Source organism: Pelobates fuscus, chromosome 1 (genome assembly GCF_036172605.1).
Source record: "Pelobates fuscus isolate aPelFus1 chromosome 1, aPelFus1.pri, whole genome shotgun sequence".
Classification (NCBI taxonomy): Eukaryota; Metazoa; Chordata; class Amphibia; order Anura; family Pelobatidae; genus Pelobates; species Pelobates fuscus.
In genome coordinates, this window is record NC_086317.1 from 389,603,390 (window position 1) to 389,630,929 (window position 27,540).

At 40.5% G+C, this 27,540-nt stretch overlaps 1 protein-coding gene across 2 annotated transcripts in view; it reads right to left on the reverse strand.

Annotated features, from left to right (window-relative positions):
• DGKA (diacylglycerol kinase alpha) overlaps window positions 1-27,540 on the reverse strand; it is a 183,446-nt gene continuing 155,906 nt past the window's right edge. For both annotated transcript variants that reach the window (XM_063426555.1, XM_063426565.1), the window contains 19 exons: window positions 26,695-26,744; window positions 25,391-25,465; window positions 20,175-20,294; window positions 19,859-19,976; window positions 19,651-19,739; window positions 19,309-19,428; window positions 19,044-19,142; window positions 15,831-15,917; window positions 15,162-15,235; window positions 13,928-14,002; window positions 13,744-13,829; window positions 12,208-12,297; window positions 11,304-11,464; window positions 9,549-9,613; window positions 9,087-9,177; window positions 8,128-8,320; window positions 5,952-6,072; window positions 5,670-5,730; window positions 1-187 (listed from right to left, as the gene is read on the reverse strand). In XM_063426555.1, the coding sequence (XP_063282625.1) occupies window positions 107-187; window positions 5,670-5,730; window positions 5,952-6,072; window positions 8,128-8,320; window positions 9,087-9,177; window positions 9,549-9,613; window positions 11,304-11,464; window positions 12,208-12,297; window positions 13,744-13,829; window positions 13,928-14,002; window positions 15,162-15,235; window positions 15,831-15,917; window positions 19,044-19,142; window positions 19,309-19,428; window positions 19,651-19,739; window positions 19,859-19,976; window positions 20,175-20,294; window positions 25,391-25,465; window positions 26,695-26,744 (1,856 nt within the window). In that variant the 3' untranslated portion in view covers window positions 1-106. The remainder of the gene's footprint in view (window positions 188-5,669; window positions 5,731-5,951; window positions 6,073-8,127; window positions 8,321-9,086; window positions 9,178-9,548; window positions 9,614-11,303; window positions 11,465-12,207; window positions 12,298-13,743; window positions 13,830-13,927; window positions 14,003-15,161; window positions 15,236-15,830; window positions 15,918-19,043; window positions 19,143-19,308; window positions 19,429-19,650; window positions 19,740-19,858; window positions 19,977-20,174; window positions 20,295-25,390; window positions 25,466-26,694; window positions 26,745-27,540) is intronic.

Consider the following 27,540-nt stretch of genomic DNA (forward strand, 5'->3'; position numbering starts at 1 on the left):
CAGCTTGGTGACTGTAGCGTGAAGCTGTGGTGATAAGATATTACAGGTGATCCATGGACTTATTGGTGTTTCATTTACTTTCTGGGGTTTCCATAAATGACCCTGCTTATTTAAGGGAAAAGAAGCTTGATGAGCGCGGTGGAGGACCCAGCAGCATTGGAGCTTGATTCTTGTGAGTGATTGTAATCTGCAAAACAAGAGGTGGTCATTCAATATACTGTATATCTGAATGGAAGTCAATCTACAACTTATATTAATGTTGTCTGAAGGCCATCGAACTGATCAACTTACAATGCATATAGTACTACAGATTTCCAATCTCTGCAACAAGCACATACACATGCTCCTCCTACATATATGTGTAAGTGGTATTTACCAATATAAAAAAATGTTGCAGTAGGCTATTCAGAGTTATGATTAGCTACCGGCATCCGTTAAGGGAGAAGGTAAAGGTTAATGGAATTCACCAATGCTTCCTTATGCCCTCTGTGACCACAGGTAGTCCAAATTAGAAAGAAATTTTAAAAAGTCTTTGTAGACGCTAAAGAAAACAGCACATATTTCATGGATGTATTGCAAAATTTTAATTGCAATAATCCCACACCTTTCAACCATTCTGTTTTAGGGTGGGGATAGTCATGAACATTTCTGGGGACAGCAGAGTCCAGTGCCCCATAAAGTAAAGCACATGGGCATCAATAGGATTAGATACTCTGCTGACCATCATGTAAGGATGAGTGTAACCCTGTATGTGAATGTTTTTTAGATACTAGCAAATACCACACTAATTTAGAGTCCAACCTTAATATTCCTATAACGCCAATATTCCTGTTCAGAAGAGCTAAAGTAACAGCTGTAGTACTTAAAAATGTACCGCTAAACCTATATTTATGGCAGGGGTTCCCAATTAATTTTTCCCATGGAACCCTTTGACACAGTGTATCAACATCGTGGGACACACAGATACACACACTGGCACAAGCATACCGACACAGATACACTAAAAGATACCACACAGGCATATACACACACACTGGCACATACACACACACACACACACCTATACACACACACTGAAAGATACACACACTGGCACATACACTCAGATACACACTGACGCAGGTAAACACAGTGACACATACACATAGATACACAATGTGACACAAACAAACAGATACAAACACTCAGATACACACAGTGACATTAATACACACACTCAAATACACACAGTGACACAAAGATTTTACACAGATATATACACACACACACACACACACACACACTGTCAAATACACAAACTTGCCATTTTTTTTATATTTGCAGTCACCCTCCTGTTAGTATACCTGTTGTCTGCAGGAGGGTGACTTGCTGGCTGAGGCTGTTGTGTGGGGGAGTTGCTCACTGCCGGCTGCTGCCTCTCTCCCTCCAGCGCGGCGTTTTCTATATGCAGTTGGGAGGAAATCCGTGTCCGTCACTTCCTCCCAGCATCCCATACAATGAGGACCCGGTTGCGCAATTAATCGTCCGCAGCGCTGACCGGGTCCTTTGCAGCAATGCCCATCAGATGGCCCTTAGGGCCACCCGATGGGCAAATAACCCAACACCAACTGGGAAACGCTGCTTTATGGTATGATGGTCCTGAATTGGATCGAGATCAACTCGTGATTACTAATAAAACAGGAGACGGAGCTAGAAAAAGGGCAGTAAACCACATTTACAAATAATTTCCCATTCAAAACGAACAGTTTTGTCAGTGTTTACGGTAATCCTAGGTGCCAATATATTACTGGTTCTGAACATTTTAATGCCAGGATCAAAATTATGTACATGGCATTAGTTTGATGACCCATTCCATGTCTGTAATATAATCTCCAGCAGTGCAAGGTAAGGGATGTAGAACTCTTTAATAGGTAACTCTGGGTGCAATATCCCTAGGTATTGTCTGTATTCTTCCAAAACCATGAGAAAAATCAGAGATCCGCAACAACGAAATAGAAAACAAAAAGCACACATCTCCACATCTGTGGAATCAAACTCTTTCTGTTATCTTTTCTAGTGTTACATGTCCAGAATTAAGTGCTATATAATTAACAATAAAATACCTTTGAGTGACTCTTCTAGTTTCAAAGGGTTCTGTATTGCACTGGGAAAGCAAAGCTGTCCTAGTAAATCACATTTCTATTCCTTCTTGTGGGACCCATTCTTTCAGCTTGGCACAAAGTTAAGAACCATTGAGTAACAGATTGTGTTCATCCTTTTTTTTTTTTTAAATTCTTTATTTTTGAGTGCATATAGGTTAACATTTACACATGTGTGTGCCATGCCCCAACAGCAGGCACCCACTATATAGCAGTGAACATCATTGCCGTGTGGCATAGCAGAGAAATACAATGCACAATTTTTGTTGTTGTAAGTGACTCATGAAAAAAAAAACCTCGCACAATTAATAAAGATGCAGAACAAAGTTAAGTATAAGCGTATATAAAGTGGTAATTCGAATTGTTATAATTGCAACATAAATTCGCCAGCAGTTATATAGTGAAGGCAGCGTCTAAAAATGCAACGTTTAAAGCTTTAACTAGACATTCATACACATGGGTTGAACTGTGCTGTAAACGCCTCACGTAGTAGTGTACTGCAGTTCCCTCCTGTGGTTTATGGCTGGATGGAGTGATTAGGCGGCCAACTCAATTTTCGTCTTTCCAACGTAAATGCATGGTTCAATGCCACGTAACGGCCTAAATAATGCACTAGGGCAGGTGGGGGGGGGGTCTAATATTTAGTGCTCAATAAGTATAGTTAAATGCAGTTTTGCAAAGGGCAGGTAATGTGGACTGGTTAATTGTACCCCTTGCATTCGGTTTTAATAAAAGGTTAGGGCAATTGTCGCAGCCATCTAGCTGCCAAGAACGACATTGGGCCAGAAAGTGGGCTCAAAGTACACCGAGCAGTGTAACGCATCACTCATTATCGCAACAATTAAGAGCATTGTAGGCCAATATAGAGAGTGCAGGGAGAATCCAGCCCCATCAGGGATGCTGCAGGAGGCTTAGCTTATCTTGAACAATAAAAAATACCAATACAATATATATACATGTACATAAACCCTTACTCTATAAGTAAGAGTGCAGCCTAAAACATTCGCATAGAGCTCCCACTGGCCCAGACTAATTAAAAAAAACAAAAAAAAACAGTAGAGCCCAGAAGCGATAGCCCCTTATGATATGAAGCAGTAGTAAGTGCCTCGTGAGATGAGATGTAGAAGGAGACGTTGGGAATATTCTGAGCTGTTAAGAAGCCACGAGATGTAGGCCTGAGAACTGGGTGTGAGTCTTATGGGGTGGTTAGGAGGACCACCGGGATCTGGGGGGTATGTTAGAGGGAGCATTAGGGTGTTTACGGTGAAGGCATGGGAGACCTTATTGGGTGTGGTTGCTTGCCGACCCGAAGTTATTCTACGAGGAAACCCTAGTCGATTGATGTGTCGTTAATTACTGGTGTATGCATGAGTCTTATTCTAGTTCCCTCCTTTTTCACTGGAATTAAGATTTAGCAAAAAATAACGTTATGGGGAAAAGTTACCATTACTATCGGCCTAGGAGTGCATAAAAGTGATAAATACCAAATCGAACAATAAAAAACATAGAATATTGCATTAGTGTTAGCAAAGAATAACGTTTTGAGGATAAGTTACCATTACTATCGGCCTAGAAGTGCATAAAAGTGATAAATACCAAATCGAACAATAAAAAACATAAAATATTGCATTAGTATATATTGCATTTGCCATTTAGGTGGACGCCAGATCAGAAAGGGTAATCTAAGGTCCACTCAGGCGACAAGCGCCTAGGCTGTATGCCACATTATACCTGTGAAGGTAAGATCGAAGGCGTCTAACGGCTTGAAAAACCAAAAATTGAAAAACTATAAAAAAAAAAAACTATAACTGTGGTTTCTAGTCCACTGCGCCTAAAAGCAGAGGTTAGTAGGTTACAGTCCTCTTATGGGTGTCCGTACGGGTTAAGTTGCCATGTTCCGGTGTGATCATCTTCCTGCCCGGGGTGTTCGAGTGAAGTTCAGGTGGTATTCGCCACGCTGGGTGCCAGCCGCTGTCCCCGGGGTATGAATGGTTTTGCGGTCGCCGGGTTCCAGCCGTGGGAGGTTCGCCCTGCCACGTCCTGTCCGATGGCAGCTAGTGAGTCCTGGGGTAAGCCAAGTTCAGTTAGTAGCCCGGCTGCTTCGTGGATATCGTGAATGTCCCGTGTTCTGTTGTCTTTTAGGATTTGGAGCTTGTGCGCCATCCGCCAGCGGTACTGTATCTTGTGTTGTCTAAGTAGGGCGGTAAGAGGTGCCAGCGTTCGTCTCCATGCCAGGGTATAGCCGGACAGATCCGAATAGAAAGTGAGGTGCGTACCTTCAAAATCATATGGCGTGTGATCTCTGGCTGCGGTCAGTATCGCGGCCCTGTCTTTTCCGTTCATCAAGCGAACCACCAGGTCCCTGGGGGTTTCCTTTGGGGCTTTGGGTGACTTGGGGATGCGGAAGGAGTCTTCCAGGCCCACCGCCTTTCCTTGTCTTGGGGGCAGGAGTCCCGTGAATAGTCGCCGCAAGAAGTGAGACATCTCCTCAGCGGGTACGTCCTCCAGGATGCCCCTTATTTTCACATTCAATCTGCGCCTCGTATCTTCCATTACAGCAAAGCGCTGGTCATAGATTTTATGCTGATGCTGTAAGCGGGCAATTTCACTGTGTAGTGAGGTGATTTGCGTGGCATGTTCCCTGGTGGTGCCCTCCAGGTTGCCCAGCCTACCCGACAAGCCTCGTATGTCTTCGCGGATCTTTGTCGTGTCCACCAGTATAGTGTTCTGGAGGGTCGTTAAGAGTGTTGTGAGGACCTCGGTAGTGACCGGCGAGGTGTCGGGCCCCTTAGGGATCGGTTTAGCGGGTTTTGCCGCTTGTGTTACTTCTTCTTCATCCTCCTGGTAGAAGTCGTCAGATAGGTCCGAGTAGTTCTCAGGGAAGGTGGCCATCTTGGGCCCTACCACGCGGCCGGCCTGGCGTAGAAGGTCGCCGATATTCTGGCTCTGACAAGGCTTGTCTGACCTCAGTTTTTTGGTTTTCCGTCCCATTTGTGTGGTAAGGTGCCTGGAGGTTCCCTTGAGGCGGACGATAAGGGAATTTGTATCCTAAAAAGGGCGATATTTGCTTCGATGTTGAGGAGCTCATGTAAAACGTGTCTGCTCGGCTTGGTAGCTTGGCTCCGCCCATCTGTGTTCATCCTTTTAATGGCTTAAAGCAGGCATCTCAAACGGTGGCCCTCAGATGTTGCTTCATCACTATTCTTATGATTTTTCGACCATTTACAATTCTGATTGTTTGAGATGCCTGTTTTAAAGCTTGCTTAAATAGCCCTGGAGAAAGGAGGTTCATTTGTTTAACACGAGTCCATTCATTGTACAACATCGAAAAAATATTTCAGGTCCTTTCAAGACCAATTATACTATGTCACGCAGGAACAGAAAATTCAGATGAGGTCTTGTAAAGGTCATACATATTTATCAGCTAATTCTATTCATTATCACTACAATCTGGAAGTGCAGCTCTCTCTATAGCACACTGCCTGGTGGAATAGGGACATGGCCAAGGTTCACGACAATGTGTTTTCTTACCGTACATGGCGGCTGCATCCAAGGCTCTCCATCAATCTGCATTGGAAGTGGCTTTGTAGTTCTGGTAAAACAAAATGATCACTGTGATGATCTTAAGCAGAAACATATGTTGTAGCAAACATAACCAGCTACATCACAATGCCAGACTGTTTAGAAAAAGAGCAAATGTTATAACAATACATAGTTTAATTTATTGACAACTCTCTTGCAGTGCATGGATTGATTTTTTTTTTCTCTTGGCATTTCATAGAAAGACAGTATATATTACAAAGTGTGGCTCACCTTATAGTAATCTCTGAACATTTCGCTAATCTTTTCCTTGCACTTTTCAGTCCTGTATAGATCTGGCCCATTTCCATGGCTCCCTCCAGACCAACCACCTCCAGCCTTTTGTCACTGAGGTCTGTATCAAGAGACGCATGTATGAATTATATCAATTGTTCTGTTTGCATAATATTCCCTGCAATGGAATAAATAGCCATGACATGTCCAACAACATTTTGTGAATATGTAGGAATAGAGCAGTCTGGAGAAGACTACTGATAATGAGATTGCTTATCACACCTGGGAACACCAGGAGTGATGCAGAGGTCTTACCCTTCCCTTCTTCTCTTCTTGTTATGGAAGAAAAATAATGGATGGCAGGCCTAGAAAGGACAGGAATGGCAACAAAACAAGTTTGAGGGTATAACCCACGTTGTGTGATGCTAGCCAGGGAGTGGACCATGAGTTAAACCAATCTCACCACGTCTATAGAAATTTTCACTGCCTGGTAGCTCAACTCCACAGTTAAGCCATCAAGTACCCAGGATTGGGACATATAGGTTTAACAGAGAGGTGACCAATAACAAATCTGATCATTTTAACTAAAACAAAGAATATCTGGTCATGAATGATTATACTCCAGCATACCTCACAACATTTTAACTGGACAAAGAAGTACACTTTAATTTTAGGGGTGTGAGTGGGTGGTGTGGCCAGGGGAGGGGCTGTTCTGAGAAATTTTTTGTAAGTTACTGATCAGAATTTCTGTAACTAAAATGTACTTAAGAACAATAACAATAACTTCGTCAAAGGGTAACTCAACGTAGGATGGAGGCTGTGAAGAGGGAGAGCCAGCTGACTCCCATCAGCCACAGCCACCCTCCTGCAACGTAAAGGTAAGAAACAGGAGGGTGGCTGAAAAATTAGATGCATGTGTGTATGTATGTGTATGTCAGTATGTATGTATTTATGTCTGTATGTGTGTGTCTGTCTGTCAGTCAGTATGTATGTCTGTCTGTCAGTCAGTATGTATGTCTATCTGTCTGTATGTGTCTGTATGTCTGTCAGTATGTGTGTGTGTGTGTGTATGTATGTCAGAATATATGTATGTGTGTGTGTGTCTGTATGTCCTTATGCATGTGTATGCGTATGTATGTATGTTAGTATGTGTCTGTGTGTCACTATGTATGTCTGTATATGTGCTTATGTCTGTTTCAGTATGTGTTCATGTTACATAGTTGCAGAGTTACATAGTTGCAAAGCTGAAAAGAGACTTGCATCCATCAAGTTCATGTCTGTTTCAGTATGTGTGTCTGTTAGTATGTATGTGTGTGTTAGTATGTGTGTATCTGTGTCCCTTTGTTTCAGTGTGTATATATCACATATTTCATGTGTGTGTATATCTGTGGGTGGGATTTGGAGGCGGGCCCTGGGGCCATCCTGGAGGCGAGCCCTGGGGCCGTCCTGGAGGCGGGCCCCCAGGGGCCCAGACCTTAAGCTGTGTTAGGGGCCCCAAAATTTCTGATGGCGGCCCTGGTAGTATGTAATACAAATTCGAACTAACCAAAATATGGTATCAAATATATCTATTAAAAGAGCGCTATAGGAATAAAACCTGTGCATGGGGTTTCTTTACTTAGCCCACAAATATAGTAATACAGTGAACTTCAAGATACATAAAAGAAAAAAGACAAAAAATAGTGTAGATGGTCTAGAACAGGCTTCCCCAAACTCCGGCCCTCCAGATGTTGCTGAACTACAACTTCCATGATTCTAAGAATGAAATACATAGGCTGAGAATCATGGGAGTTGTAGTTCAGCAACATCTGGAGGGCCAGAGTTTGGTGAAGCCTGGTCTAAAAGTCACAATAGATTATAGAAAAATACTAAAACCACTCACATGTTTTCTAAACACAATTATTGTATTATTGCTGGGGAGTTTCTAGAAAAGAAGCACATTAGGATAGAAAGGAGGGACAGAGGTATTTTGACCCAAAATAGGGACGGTCCCACCTAAATAGGAATGCTTGGGAGGCATGCTCCAGGAGGTCACACACATTTGTCATTAATGAATCTTATCCATATATAAGCAGTTAGAAAGAATAAGAGAAAACAAACCATTAAAATAATTTATTTTGTATTAAAGAGCTAAATTCACAGATGATACATCTGCTGTTTGTCTCTGAGCACTCACCTTGTACACAGGATTTCAGAACATCTGGGTCAGTGATAACCTCTGGCAGGTTTTGACATGATGCATTGCGAGCTTCTCCCAGAGGTTTCCTAGTTTCTCCCCACAGGTTGGAGCCCCCATGCATGCTTGGAATATTGATTACAGCAATTCCTTCCAGAGACACGGAGCTGAGATCCAGCGCAGAACCACAGCACTAGGTAAGACAGGAAGAACCAGCTAAGTTAGGGAACAACACAAGCTTTCAACTATATGGACAGCGTTAGTTAAAAATGCTTAAAACATTTCCTGGAACCATATGTAACACAACAATCCAACAATAACTGCCACACATGGACGTGATTGATAACTTTTCTACCCAGAGCCGGACAATGTTAAGTATAATTTACAAGACATTGTGACATTCCAAATCTCAGGATGCGATTACCAAGTCTTCATTACAGCCACCACCAAGCGACCTCACAACATGTGATAGGGTTGACACTTTGCCAGATTACCTCTTGGTGGCTGTAATAAAGGCTTATTAATCACATTCTGGGCTATGGATATCATTACACTAGTGACCAATCAATGGAGGTCTCACCCTACAGGATAGCGATTCTAAGTAATATCATTCATTCATGTAAAAAATGACACAGCAGAAAAATATTTTTTAATAGCTGGAGAAGCATGATCCCACTGAGATTACTATATCATCTCACATACATTTATAAACCAGCAGTGCCATTTTAGGATTGTGGAGTTTGCCTAGCTCTGGCTTACATAAATAGGAATAAAAATTCAAATTATATTTTTGGATAAAGAATGTAATTTCACATGAACAGAACACTAATTATTATTATTATTATTATTATTATTGGTATTTATATAGCGCCAGCTTATTCCACAGTGCTTTACAATAATGGATGCTGATTTACCCCTTCATTGGGAAATAATCTGTTACGTAACTTAAAGGGACTAACCTCGATTGTAACGTACTCTTTTAGTTTCTTGCACGTTGAGAAAACAGTCTCTGATGTAGCAAACTCAAAATACCACAACTTGTTCTTCATTCTGTGTAGAGAAGTCACAATACGTCATACAACCAGGAGTTTAAGTGAGTGATCGTCACAGTCACGGTCACGGTTAGTATTCATTAATATAAAATATCCTCCTTCTTTAAGCCCTTATGATAAATATACTGTGCATTATAAAGCTTTCACAGATTCACTGCTGGGATTGCTTTATAACTGTCTTGTAATAATGGAAGTTCTTCAGACAAAGCAATGCATCACACTAAGTGATCCTATAAGTCAACATAGTGCTTCATTTGATTTTAGACAATATGTATAGCTATGCATCATTATTTTTCTTGCATTAAATTGAAAAATTCGTGCAGTATGAATGGCTACAATTCAATATTCAATCGTACAAGTCATAGTCACCTGCTGTTGAATTTTTCAGGATATTTCTCTCTCAGAACATGGAATCGATGAGCGATGGATGCATCCTTCAGAAAAAGAGACACTTTGTGAGGGAATTTAATACAAGCAGAGCTCTGAAGTGGGTAGAAATCAAATGGACAACTAAGAGACACAGAGATCCTACAGAAAAACCATTAGCACCCAGGGAGGAAGGGGTGACTGAGGATAAAATACCTAAAGTTATTTGGCTTTCTGATTGTTATCCAGATACAATGATACAATTCACCAAGCCATATAGTAACTTCTTGTTTTACATGTTTTATAACTTATAACATAATAACTTGAGGTCCTTTGAGAGGTATTCTGGCAGTTAAATGCTATCCACCTTGTATTAAACAAAGCCATAATATTGTATATATATAATATGATATATATCATATAAAAAAAAATGTTTTGTACTCATTCCTGGATCTTCTACAAAGGGCGTGGGTCTAAGTCTGAGGGCTCTGTCCAGTATCTTAGCTGTTCCTAGTACTGCCCTCTTCTGGTCAGCAATCTCAGATGTTCTGTTGAAGCCATCCCCCCAGCTAGGGGGTCACAGCTCCGAGTGCTCCTATCACAACTGGGACTACTACTGCCTTCACTTTCTACGTCCTTTGTAGCTCATCTTTCAGTCTTTATTATTTGTCAACCTCATGTTCCTTCTTGCTGATGTTATAGTCACTGAGTATTGCCATATCCACCACCACTGCAGTCTTCTGTTTCTTGCCTTCCACCACAATATCCGGCTGACTGGCCATTACTTTCTTGTCTGTCTGGAAGTCTCATATGATCGTAGCCCTGATATTCTCTACCCTTTGTTGTATCTCCCATCTGGGCTAACTGCAGCCCATATTCTGTGCAGATACTTCAGTGCACAATTCCAGCAACCTGGTTGTTCCTCTCAGTGTATGCTGTCCCTGTTAACATCTTCCACCTGGTTACTATGTGCTGGAATGTGTCTCAGAGGCTACTATGTGTCTCAGAGGCTTATTTGCAGAGTCTATACCTTGGGTCCTGTCTCGTGTGTTTGTCCCACAATTTATATACACACACATACACACAAAAATACAGAGTTAAGCTCAGCTCTTAAATAAAAAAGTGCAGTCTACGTATATTACAGCAAACTAAAAAAACAACAACATTTAAGTAGTGTAACTAAAACATGTTACAACACATCTACAATCAACATTTAATCTTTACAAAGACCTTGTGGGGTCAATGTTTCCATAGAAGATATGTAGTAACATGTATATATATATATATATATATATACATATATGTGCCTTCAAATACACTAATAAATAAAGGTGTCTTAAGAATGATTCAAATATTCTACACATTACCACATTCTTGGATTCAATCATCAACTTTGAGCTTTCAAAGAGATGACTTTGATAACAAACAGTCAAGTTTTGGGGACCCTCAGATACATACACGGCTGACCGTGCCAGCAGATCAGAAAATATTTTTTCCAGATCCCCAGCAGAAACAATGATGAGTGCTCAATTGTGCATTTGCTTAAAAAAGTTGCTTTATTAATATCCAAAATCAATACAAAACAATGGAGTGCATGGGGGGACACAAAAGAAAAGAATGCCTGCAATCACCATAAACGCTACAATGGGATGTAGTGGTTATGGTTTAATAGTTCCCCTTTAATTGCTGTAAGCATTTGTCATATCTTCACCATTCGACCCCCTTTTCTTGATAAAGCTGGTTACATTTTATACATACCACTCCAATAGAGAAGTAATTGTTTATGATCTCATAGGGAACAGGATCCCCTTTCTCTGTGGGGTTTTCAGGGACAACTTCAATGTTCCACCGGTCCATCTGCAGAATTGTACTAATCTCTATGTCCTTTAAGAACTTTCCCAGATTTTCGCCATCATATCCTGCAAATGGTAATAACAGGCCCGGTCAGACTCTACAGAGAGATCCAATGGAATTTGTTTTACAGTGGCCGATCACAAAAGACAAATTATTCTAGAAAAGCAAAAACTATACATGTCGCCCAAGCTTTATTTTTTCTTCAGAATGATAGTTAATGCTAGTAACACATTTCAACTTGACTGATGGTAGTCTTTGGCTGCCAAGAAACACTTAATACCAAATATTTTGGGTGCACAGCCTTCTTGTTTTCTCTTCTTTGTACATCAGTCACGAAGATTTTAAGAAATAAGGATTGAATGGCTGAACATTTTGGAAATTCTGGTGCACACACGTTTTCACCCTCCCTCTGTCCCTCTTTCTTCTTCCTAAAAACTAGAGAGATGTACTCTGTCCATTAGGAAGGAGATATCTTTTGCTCGGTTTTCCTTCGCTCTTTTCCCTTTTAACGAGTAGCATCACATCCCTCCCTGTAGGATGTATCGGACGATTCACGTGGTAATTTGTGATTTTTTTTTTCTTTTGCGTCTTTGTGGTTAACGGATAATTTTTCTGAAGGAAATACAGGTTTTCAATCTCTAATTTCTACATGACTGCTTTATATATAATGTAATTGTAAAAAGATATAAAAATCTTCAATTGTAACAAAACACTATTGCAGGAGTAGACGTTTGTGTCATTTCATTACCTCTGTACAGCCTTGAGAATAATTTGAAAGCGAAGTATATTATGTAATACACTCTCTTACCTCCTCCCCATCTCAGACATCTTGCAAGGTCATTCCCAGTGCCAAGGGGCAGCACAGCTACAGGCGGTCTCAGAGGAAGGTTGTTTTTGTCTAGGTGCAGTAAAAGAAAAACATTGGGTGAACAAGCCATAGCAGAGCAAAAAATAAACTTAAAAAAAAGTTGACATATACTATGATTAATTAAATGAATATGCTGTATAGTTACAGAAATGAAACCTAAGCATATTACTAGATTTTTTGTATAATCAGTTGTTAAAATAAGACCCTTGAGAAAATATTACAGGCAGTATAGTATGTACTCGAAAACGCCACCGTCATGTTAAACTTTGTAATTAAGAATTCATGAATAGTAATTTTTGGGATTATATATATATTATTTTTAAAGTTAAATTGGTTCTTTTACTATTTTTGAATCTAGCTCCCTGTTCTAATTAAAAAACAAAACAAAACAAAAAGTTAAAAAGTCCTTAAACTCACCTATAATCTCACATCAGCACAGAAAAATTCTGGGAGGGGGTCCAACCATGTGCTGGGATACCACAGTTTGAACGCTTCATAGGACTTGTGTGTTCAGTGTGTACTTCATCTCCGAGTTCGAGCATCACTTCTAATAACTAACCATGCGTAAGCAACTGGCCTTTGGCCGTCTCACTCACACCAGACGCAAGTGTGACCAATACTTTTCTGTCCATATACTAGGAGTTTGACCCCATTTGGACAATCCTATTCCTTATTTTCACAAAATTTGCTCATGCGTTTTCAGTATATGTAGGTACTGTTTGTTGCCCCACATTAATTTGACAGCATAGTGAAATCATGCCTCGTTCGTAATGGACTACTGTATAATATATTTACAAATTCAGCCTTTGCCCAGCCGCTCTAATTATGCGGTTCAGCCTCGTTCGGCCAATTTTCTTTGTTGTCATGCACCACACGTTAACTACTGTCTATATGCTTCGGTACCGTGTGCCATTGAATGCAGTAGTTTGGCACGGAAAATTCATAATGTTGGGTGCCCTCTAGTGGCTTTCCAGTATAGGACACACTAGGTATTTCTCTGTTTTATCTTAATATTCAGATTTACTCTACATTCAGTCTACAGACTTTCATATACTCCTGTGTTACATTAAGTCATATTATGCTAACTTTCCTCTACGATATGGCCTTGTTGCCCCCGACCACAAATGTGAAGGCATAGCAAGGAGTTGTGGGAGGGGGTAGTCCGATTTTTAAGGGACCCCTTTTCTCTCTATGGGTAACGCTATGTGGAATATCCCTCCCTCCACTCCCCTTTTCTAAACATCTTCACAAGTGGGTCCTCTTTATTTTACAGGCCTACCGGTACATTGGTTTTAGCACACCACAACCAACTTTCATATACTCTTGTGTTAAGTTAATTTATATTATGCTAACTTTCCCATGTTGCCTACACAAATATTTACTTATATATAAACTAATTGCTTACTTCAACAACACATCATGGATTTTCCTGAGATTTATACATTGCAGTCTGGGAGGTAATTTGTGTCAACTTACCAATAGCATCTAAGATCCAACCAACTGTTCCATCCCCACCGCACACCAATATACGATAATCAGGTACATCACGGAAAAAATTAAGTCTGGAAATAAAAGGGGAAAAAAGAAATGAACACGAAAATAGAGAATTATTACTTATCAGTCCTATTAAGGATTTTACCCACATAAATGTTGCTCTTACCCTGGGGCTGGCCCTCCCTTTCCAAGGTTATAGACCTGCCTTGGGTTCAGCAGATACTGAAATTTCCTTAAAACTCTAAATGGAATGAGAAAAAACACATTTGTTACCCATTAGAATGTCACAAAATCTTATTTGTGGTGTTATCACAACTTAATGAAAAACAAATAACTAAAATGCCTATATTTTAATTACCGGTAACTATATTCTGAGAGTTCATCTATACACATATAAAATATAAAAAAGCTACAGTGAAGAAAAAGATTATGTTATTATTTTTATATATATAATCCAGACTTTCCATTTTAAAATACATTATTTGGGTTAATTTGAAGACAAACACAGTGATGGCATCTCAAATTTGTGGAAGGGGTAACTCATTGTATTGCACTAAATTACAAATAAGTTAAAAAGGCATGGGTGCTATTTTTGCACAAACAGTATAATAAAGGAAATTATTGATATGTATGTAAACAGGTTGTTGATCCAAGAAATCTGATGGCCATTATAAAGTCAAGAACAATATTTTGTCTCCATTTTGTGGCATAATTGAAAATGGCTACAATTAGTGTTTTGTTTTCTTTTGGATCAAAAGCATAAACGAATGGGTCCCAAGGTTGAAGTTGATGGACTTTAGTCTTTTTCAACCTAGACAACTATCTAACTGATGTAGGCTGCAAAACTCAGAATTACTGTATGTCTTTTTTGTTGACTATGTTAAAGGACCACTATATGCACCCAGACCACATCAGCTCAATGAAGTGGTCTGAGTGCCAGATCCCTCTAGTTTTAACACTGCAGCTGAAAACATAGCAGTTTCAGAGAAACTGCTATGTTTACACTGAAGGTTAATCCAGCCTCTAGGGGCTGTCTCACTGACAGCCACTAGAGGTCGCTTCCGCGATTCTCACTGTGAAAACGCTCACATCCATAGGAAAGCACTGAGTAATGCTTTCGTATGGACGGTTTGAATGCGCGCGCGGCTCTTGGCGATCATGCGCATTCGTTGCTGACGTCGGCAGACGGAGGAGAGTTCACCGGAGCTAGAGAAAGGTAAGTGACTGAAGAGGTTTTAAACCCTTCAGCCCAGCGGGAGGGGGCCCATGAGGGTGGGGGGGAGGACCTAATGACCTTATAGTGCCAGGAAAACAAGTTTTTTTTCCCTGACACTATAGTGCTCCTATAACCAAAGGCCAGTGTGGCCTTTCTTGCTTTGAGTAGGTTTCATCACATTTACCTTTCACCCTGTTTCCCTCCGCTCTTTGGGTTGACAAACACAAGCAATGGGTGGGTATCTGGTATAGGGACCACCTACAAACAAAATAAAATAAATATAAATGCATTTTAAGTAGAGAGAAATGCTATGTACAGAGTTTTATGGTGCAAAATGTTTCCATGTGGTGCACGAAATAAAAACATTTCCTCAGTTTTCATGGCAATTGCCCCGTTTAGAAACTTTCTCCAGAAATAATTTTGTATAAATTTACAAAGGAAATTCCCATAATGTTACAATACTGATCTGGGAAGACAGGGTTTTAAAAACTTGACATAGATGCCATAAAATTCAGTTAAGGGTAAAAATAAGTACGAAGGAAAGGTGCAGGCTGTGTCCAGTAAACCCGTTACATATAAAGGTCAAATATAACAAATTTAGTTAGTTCGTCCATATATTGTACAGCACTGAGGAATTTGTTAGCACTTTATAAAGAATAATAATAATAACAATAAAAATAGTGATTAAAGTCATAGAGAATGAGCATAATGACTATATAAGTGCAGCTACATGTCTGTATTCTGGGACAATAATGACTTTACCAGCAAGCAGTTAAACCTAAATGCATTATGGAAGCATTGTTTGACAGATGTAGATTAACAGAATGTGCAGTTTAATAGGAGACACTCTTACACGCAATGCCTGCCCTTCTGATGTGCTGAATGCTTGTGATGTTTCCTCTGAGGGACCTAATAGGTTCTTCTGGCTATTTTGCCGTTCCTGAGTTGGACATAGAAGGAACACATGAGGAAGTGAACAGTTTATCTGTTACTTATCAGCATTAAATTCCTCCTCCAAATAGTATAAATAACATAAGTGTAATCACAATATTTATTCAGACCCAAAACCATATTTTTATACAATTTCAACCGGTGTACATCTCCACCTGCAAGATAAACACGAAAAAATTGTGTACCAGGTACAAATCATGGACAATATTTAAAAAAAAAAAAAAATGCTATCCCTGCCATTTCCTCCGACTGTGAAATGTGGAATGACCTATAAAATAATAGACCAAGTAACCAAGCCATTCACAGACACTATGAATCTATGAGGCAATACACATTTTTTTATAGAACACCTTTCTGGCTTTTGCAGCTCCTGACTGACATTGCACATTGTATTATCCATTTACAAGTTCCTTCTCCCAGTAACATGAAATAATTTACTGTACAACTTGCAGAGAATATTTGAATATATCGAGGGATGGGGACTATACAAAAATAAGAACAGGGGGGTATGAGGGAAAAAACTCACATATACCAGAGCCCTATCACCCCTGGCTCTGGGTATTCAAAGCTCCACTGGAGAGGGAAAATCCCCACACTTGATGAAAACTGCAGGCAGTGTATTCTTTGAACGCTGATGGTGCTGTGCAATAAAGGATAGAGAGAGGCAGGGCCTCCAATTGAATAATATGAAAAGCAATTTATTAAAAGACAATGGTTAAAAACCCTTACTTGGTAAGTTGTGGGTTATGCTGGCACAGCTACCCACATAAAAGCATGTAAACGGCAAAAACAGAAAGTAACTTCCTGGTTACGTCCGTCCCAATCACGTGACCCGCTTCCGGGTCCGCCCCTCAAGTGACGTGTATGTGACGCGTTTCGCCCGCCTCCACAGGCTTCCACTAACCTGTGGAGGCGGGCGAAGCGAATCACGTGATCGGGATGGACATAACCAGGAAGTGACTTTCTGTTTTTGCCATTTACATGCTTTTATGTGGGTAGCTATGCCAGCATAACCTACCACTTACCAAGTAACGGTTATTAACCATTGTCTTTTAATAAATTGCTTTTCATATTATTCAATTGGAGGTCCTGCCTCTCTCTATCCTTTATTGCACAGCACCATCAGTCTTCAAAGAATACACTGCCTGGAGTTTTCATCAAGTGTGGGGATTTGCCCTCTCCAGCGGAGCTTTGAATACCCAGAGCCAGGGGTGATAGGACTCTGGTATATGTGAGTATTTTCCCTCATACCCCCCTGTTCTTATTTTTGTGTAGTCCAGAGAGTCTGCACTATTATCTGTCTTTTTCATATTCGCAGATCAATTTAGCGTTTTTTTTGGTAACTATTTGTTTTATATTCTGTGTACACTTTTCTGTATCACTGGGCTAAGTGCTGCAATTTTACTACATTCCATAGCGCTTACACACTGTTGGTTCTCCAGTTTCAGAGTATATACATTCACATACACAACCATACATCTAAAACAGATCACATTCAAAACAATATATGTATGTATGTATGTTCTATGTTATTAATCTTTCTTGCAAATGGTTTTAGGACATGCTTATATTAAAGGAACATATTTTTCAGTACAAGTGAATTATGGGCAAATACCGGTCCATGTGAAACTGGAATGGGTTTGAATGTATGTTGGAAATGGAATGTTTGTAATTCTCAAATTAGATTTTCCATCAATGGACTGTTTTTGGGTCTGTCAGGGTACCTGTGGTCTCTACCTCCGAAAGAGGTAGAGACTTAGCTGTTCCTCCATCCAGACGGTCTGATGGCTCCCTTCCCCACGGTCTATCCGGTCATGCTAGGCCGGCCGCGAGGGAGTGACTGCCTTTTACAGCATCTAGGCAGGAAGTAGTCATCAGGACACTCCCCCGGAACGACCTGTCAGTCAATTGCTGCAGGACCAATCAGGACGCCTCGGAGGCGTGGTTACTGCTCTGAACAGGGTATTTAACAGAGCTTCTTTCATTAGCTCATTGCCCTGTCGTGGTTCTAGCTTGTTCTAGTCACTCAGTGCTTGTGTATTCTATTATCCCTTTTGGTTTTGACCCGGCTTGTTTACCTTACTCTGCTTATCTCTGTTACCCTTGATTCGGCTTGTCTCTCGCTTACCTGTCTTCTGTTACCCTCGACCTCGGCTTGTCTTTGACCATTCTATACTGTACTACTTACGTTAGTCCGGCCATTCTAAGGTCCGGTATACGTATCTGGCTACTGTTTGTACTCTGCGTGTTGGATCCCTGTCCCGATCCTGACATTACGACAGGGCCAATGGATCCTGCAAGTACAAACAGTCAGCTGGCTGCTCCTGATCCTAGGTTTGAAGCCATGGATCACAGAATGGATCAGATGGCGATTGCGCTACAGGCTCTATTAGCTTGTGCCAATAACCCACCAGAGGAGATACGTAATACCCCTGTTTCTCCTGTCAGTTCAGGTCTAGAGGTAGCCACAATGGGTGCTTCTTCTCGCATTACCCCCCCAGTACGCTATGGTGGGGCTCCTGAGAAGTGTCGTGGTTTTTTAAATCAAATTAGTATCCACTTTGAATTGCAACCTCGCTCTTATCCTACAGATAGGGCAAAAGTAGGATTTATTATCACCCTACTCATAGAGAAAGCTCTGAGATGGGCCAACCCACTATTGGAGAACGATAACCCATTAGTTTATAACTATAACGCATTTGTAGCTGCTTTTAGAAGAACATTTGACCCTCCAGGTAGAATGGTTAATGCAGCCAGATTACTGTTGCGCCTGAGACAGGAGAACCGAACACTGGTGGATTATGCACTAGAGTTCAGGTCTCTGGCGGCAGAAATCAAGTGGAATGAAAGTGAAACCAGTTTTTTTTTTCATGCAGGCTCTGTCAATCATAGCCAGGGGAGGTGTGGCTAGGGCTGCATAAACAGAAACAAAGTGATTTAACTCCTAAATGACAGTGAATTGAGCAGTGAATGATCTATACACTAAAACTGCTTTATTTAGCTAAAGTAATTTAGGTGACTATAGTGTTCCTTTAAAAAGGAGCCTTTAAAGGCTCACAGTATAGTGTTTAAATAAGGATTTTACGGATTATCAAACATTCCATTCACTACTTACCAGTATAACTGGGTATATAGAAGCAGGAGGTAATATATGGTCTTTCAGTGCTCCTCCATCACACCGTGATGCAACAAGTTGAGCACAATCATCGTGAACCTAAAGAACAAAAAATACATATTCTGTACTTGACCCACCATTTTGCATCACTAGATTACAAAGAGACCAGTTGAAAGAAATAAAACAAGTGTTCTTTTTATGAAGTACACTAGCAAACATCCCTCGTCCCGTAACTGAATGGACAATAGGAAAGACGTGTCTTCACCTTTACGTGACACCACACACAGCGTTGACCAGTAAGACTTTGGAAGCTTTTTATTTTTTTCTGACATTTGTCGCACTTGCTTGCCTCGCAACCTCCTTTCACCCAAACATGGGCCTGGGTCTGGGAAGACCGTGGGGAAAAAAGCACAAGGGACAATAGTATGAGAACAAGTGAATATGACATCAAATACCACTTTATTCCAGTCACAAAATAAAAAGGATGTAATGGAGGAAGGAATGGAAGAATTACAGGGAACACAAGTGAATTAGAGGCTGGCAAACACAAACAGGGACAAAGACACAGTACAAACAATATAATGCAGGGTTAATATTTAATGCTTACACTGGCATCCTTCCGAGATTTAGCATATGTGCTGATGCAGGAATTAGGCGCTTTGCGAGCACATCTCTCATGTACGGTGAATTTACAGACTGTAGAGAGAGAGAGATATGGTTTTTATCTATTATAAGATTTTTACTTATACACAGGCCAAAATGAAATATGAACATGCACTTTGTTGAATAAAAAAGTATACGTAGTGAATACTTACAAGTGCAGCAGAGACCTTGCTTCCTGACTCCAAAAAGTAACGCCTCGCAAACATTACAGTACACAGGACGATTAAAATGCTTCAGACGCCATAAGTGTTGGCCATCATCCTTTATATTCTGGGAGTGGAAAAAAAGCAGGATCCAGGCAGAACAAACCAATAGTAGTGGTAGGGTAGTAAATGAGATAAGGAAGAATCGAAATTGTAGAATATTAAAATAAATAAAAAAATAAAAGGACAAAGAAAGCACCATAAGAACTTCATTTCAAAAAGAACATTTTTTCCTCCTCTATGTTCCAACCCACCCCGTACGTACAACTTCCATTCCCAACAGCACTAGCAGAGGCACAGTGGTCAGTCCTCCTTTTAGCCATTCTTCATAGGAGACAATTCCATTATTATCGGTGTCCACTTGTCTCATCATCTCTTCTAGCATCTGCAGGGACAAGAACCCAATTACATGAAATGAGAACAATGGACAGATCTTCATAAGGCTGGCAGAGAATTTCACATTGACACATAGAAATTCAAATATTCCATAGAGACCATGCCTGCAGCCAAAATGTTCATAGTTGACAATTTTATAGTGTGAATTAAAAAGATGAATGTTATACAGGGCTGTCCTAGTACTGATTAGGAGAGGAAATCTAAGTCTGACTTTTTGTGCCTCATTAAATGTTGCTGATTGCATCACGAATAGACTTTCCCAATATTCAGCATTATAAACCAGGAGACACTTATATAAATCAAGATAAAATAATAGAAAAATCTATAAAGAGGTTGCAGAAGCTGTATTTTCTATGACAGCAGCCGTTGCAAGCGATCCCCCTTTTCCCCAGAATCGACTTTCACTCTTTAAGTAATCAAAGGATTCTCATTGAATACAGCTCAATGAGTTCCTACTATTGAAAACACTGCAGCCAGGGCCACCATCACGGGGTGACAACCATGATGGTTGTCATGGGCCTGGCAGTCCTAGGGGGGTCCGGCAACCCAGGCCCTTTGTGTAGCGGCAGAAGTGCCACCGATGCAGCTGACCCGTGGTCTTCTCGCTGATGGGGGCCCCATCAGGTGGCCCAAGCATTTAGGGCCACCCGATGGGCCCTATATCTTCAGGGGCCCGGTCAGCGCTGTGGCTGTGTAATAGCACGACCGGGCCCCTTTAAAAATGTGAGCCGCAAGTTGTGCTCACTCCGCGCGAGAGGGAGGCTGTGAAAAGGGAGAACCACACCGACTCCCATCAGCCCCAGCCACCCTCCTGCAACTAAAAGGTAAGAAACAGGAGGGTGGCTGACAAATGTGTGTTTCTGTATGTCAGCATGTATGTATGTATGTCATTATGTATGTGTATCTATATGTGTGTCAGTATGTATGTCTGTCAGTATGTATGTGTATTTATGTCAGACTCAGTATGTATGCGTCTGTATGTCAGTATGTATGTATGTATGTGTATCTGTATGTCAGTATGTACATATATGTTAGTATGTACAGTGCCTTGCAAAAGTATTCACCCCCCTTGGCATTTTTCGTGTTTTGTTGCCTCACAACCTGGAATTAACATGGATTGTTTGAGGATTTGTATAATTTAATTTACAGAACATGCCCACAACTTTGAAGATATATATATTTATATATATATATATATATATATATATTTTTTTTTTATTGTGAAGCAAACAACAAATAGGACAAAATAACAGAAAAAGTCAATGTGCATAACTATTCACCCCCCCAAAGTCAATACTTTTTGTAGAGCCACCTTTTGCGGCAATCACAGCTCCAAGTCGCTTTGGATAAGTCTCTATGAGCCTGTCACATCTTACCACTGAGATTTTTGCCCATTCCTCCTTGCAAAACTTCTCCAGCTCCTTCAAGTTGGATGGTTTGCGCTTGTGAACAGCAATCTTTAAGTCTGACCACAGATTTTCTATTGGATTGAGGTCTGGGCTTTGACTAGGCCATTCCAACACATTTACAAGTTTCCTCTTAAACCACTCAAGTGTTGCTTTAGCAGTGTGTTTGGGGTCATTGTCCTGCTGGAAGGTGAATCTCCATCCTTAAAAGCATCCCTACAGTATGATGCTGCCACCACCATGTTTCACTGTGGGGATGGTGTTCTTTGGGTGATGTGATGTGTTGGGTTTGCGCCAGACATAGCGTTTGCGCCAGACATAGCGTTTCCTTTAATGGCCGAAAAGTTCAATTTTAGTCTCATCAGACCAGAGCACCTTTTTCCATACATTTTGGGAGTCTCCCACATGCCTTTTCGCAAACTCAAAACGTGCCATTTTGTTTTTTGCTGAAAGTAATGGCTTTCTTCTGGCCACTCTTCCATAAAGCGCAACTCTATGGGGCGTACGGCTTATTGTTGTCCTATGTACAGATACTCCAGTCTCTGCTGTGGAACTCTGCAGCTCCTCCAGGGTTACCTTAGGTCTCTGTGCTGCCTCTCTGATTAATGCCCTTTTTGCCTGGTCTGTGAGTTTGGTGGGCGTCCATCTCTTGGCAGGTTTGCTGTTGTGTCATGTTCTTTCCTGTTGCGGTCACCGGCCTGCCGAGCCTCACGGTCGTGCCCGACCGGCACGACCGCACCGACTACACGAGCTTACCTGCTCGTCGGCGAGCCGGGAACCGCGCACGTAGTTCTTCCGGGCATCACGCCCGAATCCAATATGGCGCCGACCACGTGGTCGCGTCTATGGATAGCCCCGCCCCCGAGAATTATACTAACGTGTGCGTGACGTCACGACGTCAACGCACACGCACGTTCTGGGGTCAGAGGTCGCCCTCTGACCAATCATAGCTTAGAGAGGGGTATTTAAACCCCTAATTCACCCCAGTACTTTGCCATGTCGTGGTTTCAATTTCCTGGTTTCCTGAAAGTGCTATTTTCGTGTTTCTGATTTCCTGGTATCCTGATCCTTGGCGTTTCCCTGGTTATTCTGATCTCTGGTTTCCCTGACTTGGCTTGTTTAATCGGTATTGAGTATTTTCTGGCTTCCTTGACCTCGGCTTTCCCTTTGACCATTCTCTGTCTCTAGCGTATTAGTCCGGCCATTCTAAGGTCCGGTTTACGCTCTATCCTGTTATTTTCCTTTTCTTACTTATGTATATGTTTACATAGTTTCTGCGTGCTGGACCACATTACTAGTCGTGACATTTCCATTTAGTTATGATAGATTTGATGGTGCTCCTGGGGATCATCAAAGATTTGGATACTTTTTTTACAACCTAGCCCTGACTTGTACTTCTCAACGACATTGTCCCTTACTTGTTTGGAGAGTTCCATGGTCTTCATTGCCGTGTTTGGTTAGTGGTGCCTCTTGTTTAGGTGTTGCAGCCTCTGGGGCCTTTCAAAAAAGGTGTGTATATGTAATAACAGATCATGTGACACTTAGAATGCAAACAGGTGGACATCATTTCACTAGTTGCGTGACTTCTGAAAGTAATTGGTTGCACCAGAGTTTTTAATGGGCTTCATAACAAAGTGGGGTGAATACATAGGCACATGCCAATTTTCTGTTTTCTATTTCTAAAAAAATAGTTTTATGTATTTATTTTTCTCATTTCACTTCACCAACTTAGACTACTGTGTTCTGATCCATCACATAAAATTCAGATTAATAAAAATTGAGCTTAAGGCTGTAATGTAACAAAATAGGTAAAAAGTCAAGGGGGATGAATACTTTTGCAAGGCACTGTATGTGTGTGTGTGTGTGTATCTCTATGTATGTTAGTATGTGTCTGTGTGTCTGTATATGTCTGTGTGTCTGTTTCAGTATATGTGTGTCAGTATGTATGCCTGTATGTGTGTATGTCTGTTTCAGTATGTGTTTCTGTTAGTGTGTATCTGTGTCCTTTTGTCTGTATTTGGAGGCGGGCTTGAAGGAAGACCTTGAGTTGTGTTAGGGGCCCTAAAAATTCTGATGGCGGCCCTCATTGCAGTCAATAGCAGAGCCTTGTGTGATTGTCACAGGTGCGCTCTAGAGACCAAGGGGTGCTGCACAAAATGGGGTCTAAGGACGTGAATACACGCGACCGATGATACAAACACGCATGTTTGTGCTAATGCACAGGGGAATTAGAGGAATCACGCTACATTGTGGCTAAAGGCCGGCCACTTCCATTAACACAGTGGCACTAACAGAAGGAGGAGCAGAGTCATCAAGTTCTTATATTCTAATTCAGGAATAGGCAACCTTCGGCACTCCAGATGTTTTGGACTACACCTCCCATGATGCTTTGACAGCATTATTGGGTGTAAGAGCATTATGGTGAATGTAGTACACAACATCTTGAGTTCCAAAAGGTTGCCTATGACTGTAATCTAGTTTGACCTTAATGCAGCATTTAAATGAAAGATGTGAAAAATTGTGGAAACATGCATCTACATTTGCCAATTTCTTCTGTTTTACTGCAAGAGAATGAAAAAATAAAATAAAAACAATTTAAAATAAAAACAGTAGTGCTAGTAAATATCCCCCCCCCCTCCAAAAACAAAGTACTCTATATGAGATATGTATTTTTGTAAATATAACTTTTTAGAGGGAGTCTATTTTGAATGGTCTTTTACTTTTCACTTTTGTGTCTATTTTATACCCGCAAATGTATTCATACACAATGAAGAATTAGGACTTGAAATTATAAGTACAAATGTCCCTAAACAAACATTTTGATTAAAGGAATACTAAAGGCACCCAGACTACTTCATCTCAATGAATTGGTCTAGGTGCAGTGGTCCTGTAGTTTTAACTCTGCAATATGAAACACATTTCACTTTTGTATAAACTGCAATGGTTCAATTGCAAGGTTAAATACACCTTTAGTGGATGCAGACAGCCACTAGAGGCACTTCCTTGTAAGAAACAAGTCAAACTCCTACAGAATTATTTGATTGGGGCAACACTGTGCCTTGCTGCACATACGCACTAGCCTTCTGGTACTTCCCTATGGGGAAACACTAGATTAGATGAGGTCATCAATTGTTATGATCTAAGCCAGGAAGGCAGAGTGGCTGCTGCAGACAGACACGGCAAGGGTAATACTCATCTTTCAAACCTCAAGGGGGATGTGAAATTTAACATTCTTGAAACAGAAAAAAAAAAGATTAATAAATCCGACACGTTACTGAATAAAATGGCTTAAATTAAAAAAAAATTGAATGCCAAAAAAGGCAAGAGTTGAAACCTTTATATTGAAGCCTGTTTTATTTCTTTTCATGGCTGTTTTTTTTTTGTGTGCAATCTATTAAATATTTATTTTAATAGATTGCACACAAAAAAAAAAAAAACAGCCATGAAAAGAAATAAAACAGGCTTCAATATAATTCTCCCCTAATAAGGCAAAAAAAAAAAAAATCTTGGAATAATTATTAGAAGATTTGAGCTGTATGGACTGACTTTAATTTCTTAACTAGAGAATATTCGCCAACAAACAACTGATTTATGGCTCACCAGTAAGTCATCATTCATAATAAATATTAAACATTGCTACACTGGAATAACTAGCATCTAACAGGTCCAGAACAATTACCGGTTTGAGTTCAGTGATATCCCAGTCCAGATACTCAGCCACTCGCATCATTTGTGTGATAATGCGATCCACCTCCTGCAGGGATATAGAGACATCAAGGAAGTCAGATATAGAGCACAAGAACAATTAAGGAAGAGTGTTTGGAAGAAGACATGGGATTCAGCAACAGTCTTGGTACATCATCCGTCACAAAGAGGTTAAACCACTGGTTTTCATCCTAACTTATACATAGGAGTGAAAAGAGGGCAATATGGAGAATTTACACGACACATAGGGTTGCTGGCTGCAGAAAGGCAACTATTTACGCTCTAAATATTGAAACACTGCTGAGTTTATTCTGCTTGATGTTGGGATTAATCTGATTCTATCGCTGCAGTGCTGGTGTATTGCTCCAGTGACTTGCTTTGTGGAGAACACAGGGATTGATTTGTGGGCCTGATGTTAATATAGCAAGAGAAGATGATTGCTGGACTATACCGAAGCATATGCCAGGTTACGATTACACAAAACGTGTGCGGCTACAGATTCACGATTACCTCCTAATGATAATGCCCGCCCTGGACAACCTGTGGTTGTTTTCTGGGAGTGAGAAATCACAGTAGGAGGTCAAAGGGGGCTTTTCTAGAGAAGGACCTGCCAAGAATGGGGTACATTGACGTTGTGGCAGGCTTATGTAATATATGATCATATAATGTAACTAAACCCCCATTATGTTTTGCCTAGGTGAGGTGTTTTTAAATAAAACTATTACAATCTGTGATATTTTAAGTCACTGTTTAGTGAATAAGCGAGTGTGCTGGATTGTGTGTTTTGTATATATTGGCTGCAGCAGCACCCTATATTTTAATTAAGTTCAGGTCAGTGCAACCCTAGCCATCATTGGTTTCATTTATGTAAAACTACCAAGGTGAAAACTCTGGAACCTGTGTTGGTATCTGTGTGCAGTGTCATATTTTACAGTAGTCAGCAGAGATATAATTAATGTTATATACATTAGTGGCAAATAACCTTTCCAGAATTAGGTGTCAGTTTATTATTTGGGGTAGAATATTGATTTAATGGTTATAAGTCTAAGCAATCAGTAAAACAGAGAGGAAAGGAATTAAAAAAAAATAAGTGTAACATACACATAATAAAACATAGATATGGAGGAATAATGAGAGACACTGGAGAAAATAAAAATAAATAAACTGAAAGAGTTACAAGCAAAGTATAGAAAATCAGACCATCACATATAATATTACAAATAAACCAAAGAGAAAAGACAGACGTAATAAGGACCAATTTAGACTGGGTTAACTCACAGAGCTGTCCAGTAGTCCGTTTCCATCTTTATCATACAGTTTAAAGGTGACTGTAAATAAAAAAATTACTTGGTTTGTTAGCGGATACTGCAATAAATGATAATAAAAAGCAACATATGGAATTATTTTATCCCATACCTTGTTCTAGAGCAGGGGTTCTCAACCTTGTCCTCAAGGACCCCCTACCAGTCCAGGGTTTAGGGATTTCCTGGGTGTGTCTAAGGTGTTTAGAAAAAGAAAAAAAAAAACACCTTAGAGTCTAAGGTGTTTTTTCCCCCTTTTTCTAAACACCTTAGACACACCCAGGTAATCCCCAAATCCTGGAATGGTAGGGGGTCCTGAGGACTGGGTTGAGAACCCCTGTTCTAGAGGGAGCAGGAGGTTAGCTTTTGAATTGTACAGTGGTACTCCAAGGGCTCTTAAAGGTAGTTCCCTCTAGCCAACCACAAGGTTTATGATTCTCTGCCAACCATAAAGTTGACAAATCATCAAAGGACTATGAGGAAATACCTCTCGAGACCTCAGGATATGTTTCTCTTGTTAGCAGTTGTTTTAATTCTCTTAACACTGTGTTATGTATGAAACAGAACAACATATATTGTATATATATTCATATAATATAAAAAACAAAATAAGTTCAGAGGTAGCATGTTTACTCTTGGTTAGTTCAGAGAGCTTGCGTGTCAATGTACAAAGCCCGCTCTTAGGCAACACAAACCCAAAGAGTTGTTAAAAATACATTATTGAAGTGTACATGTTACATCAAGTGGTACAGTGAAACCGGCAGAGATGCTTTAGGTTGCCAAATACGGTTACATCGCTTAATTGACTGTTAAAATGCATGAT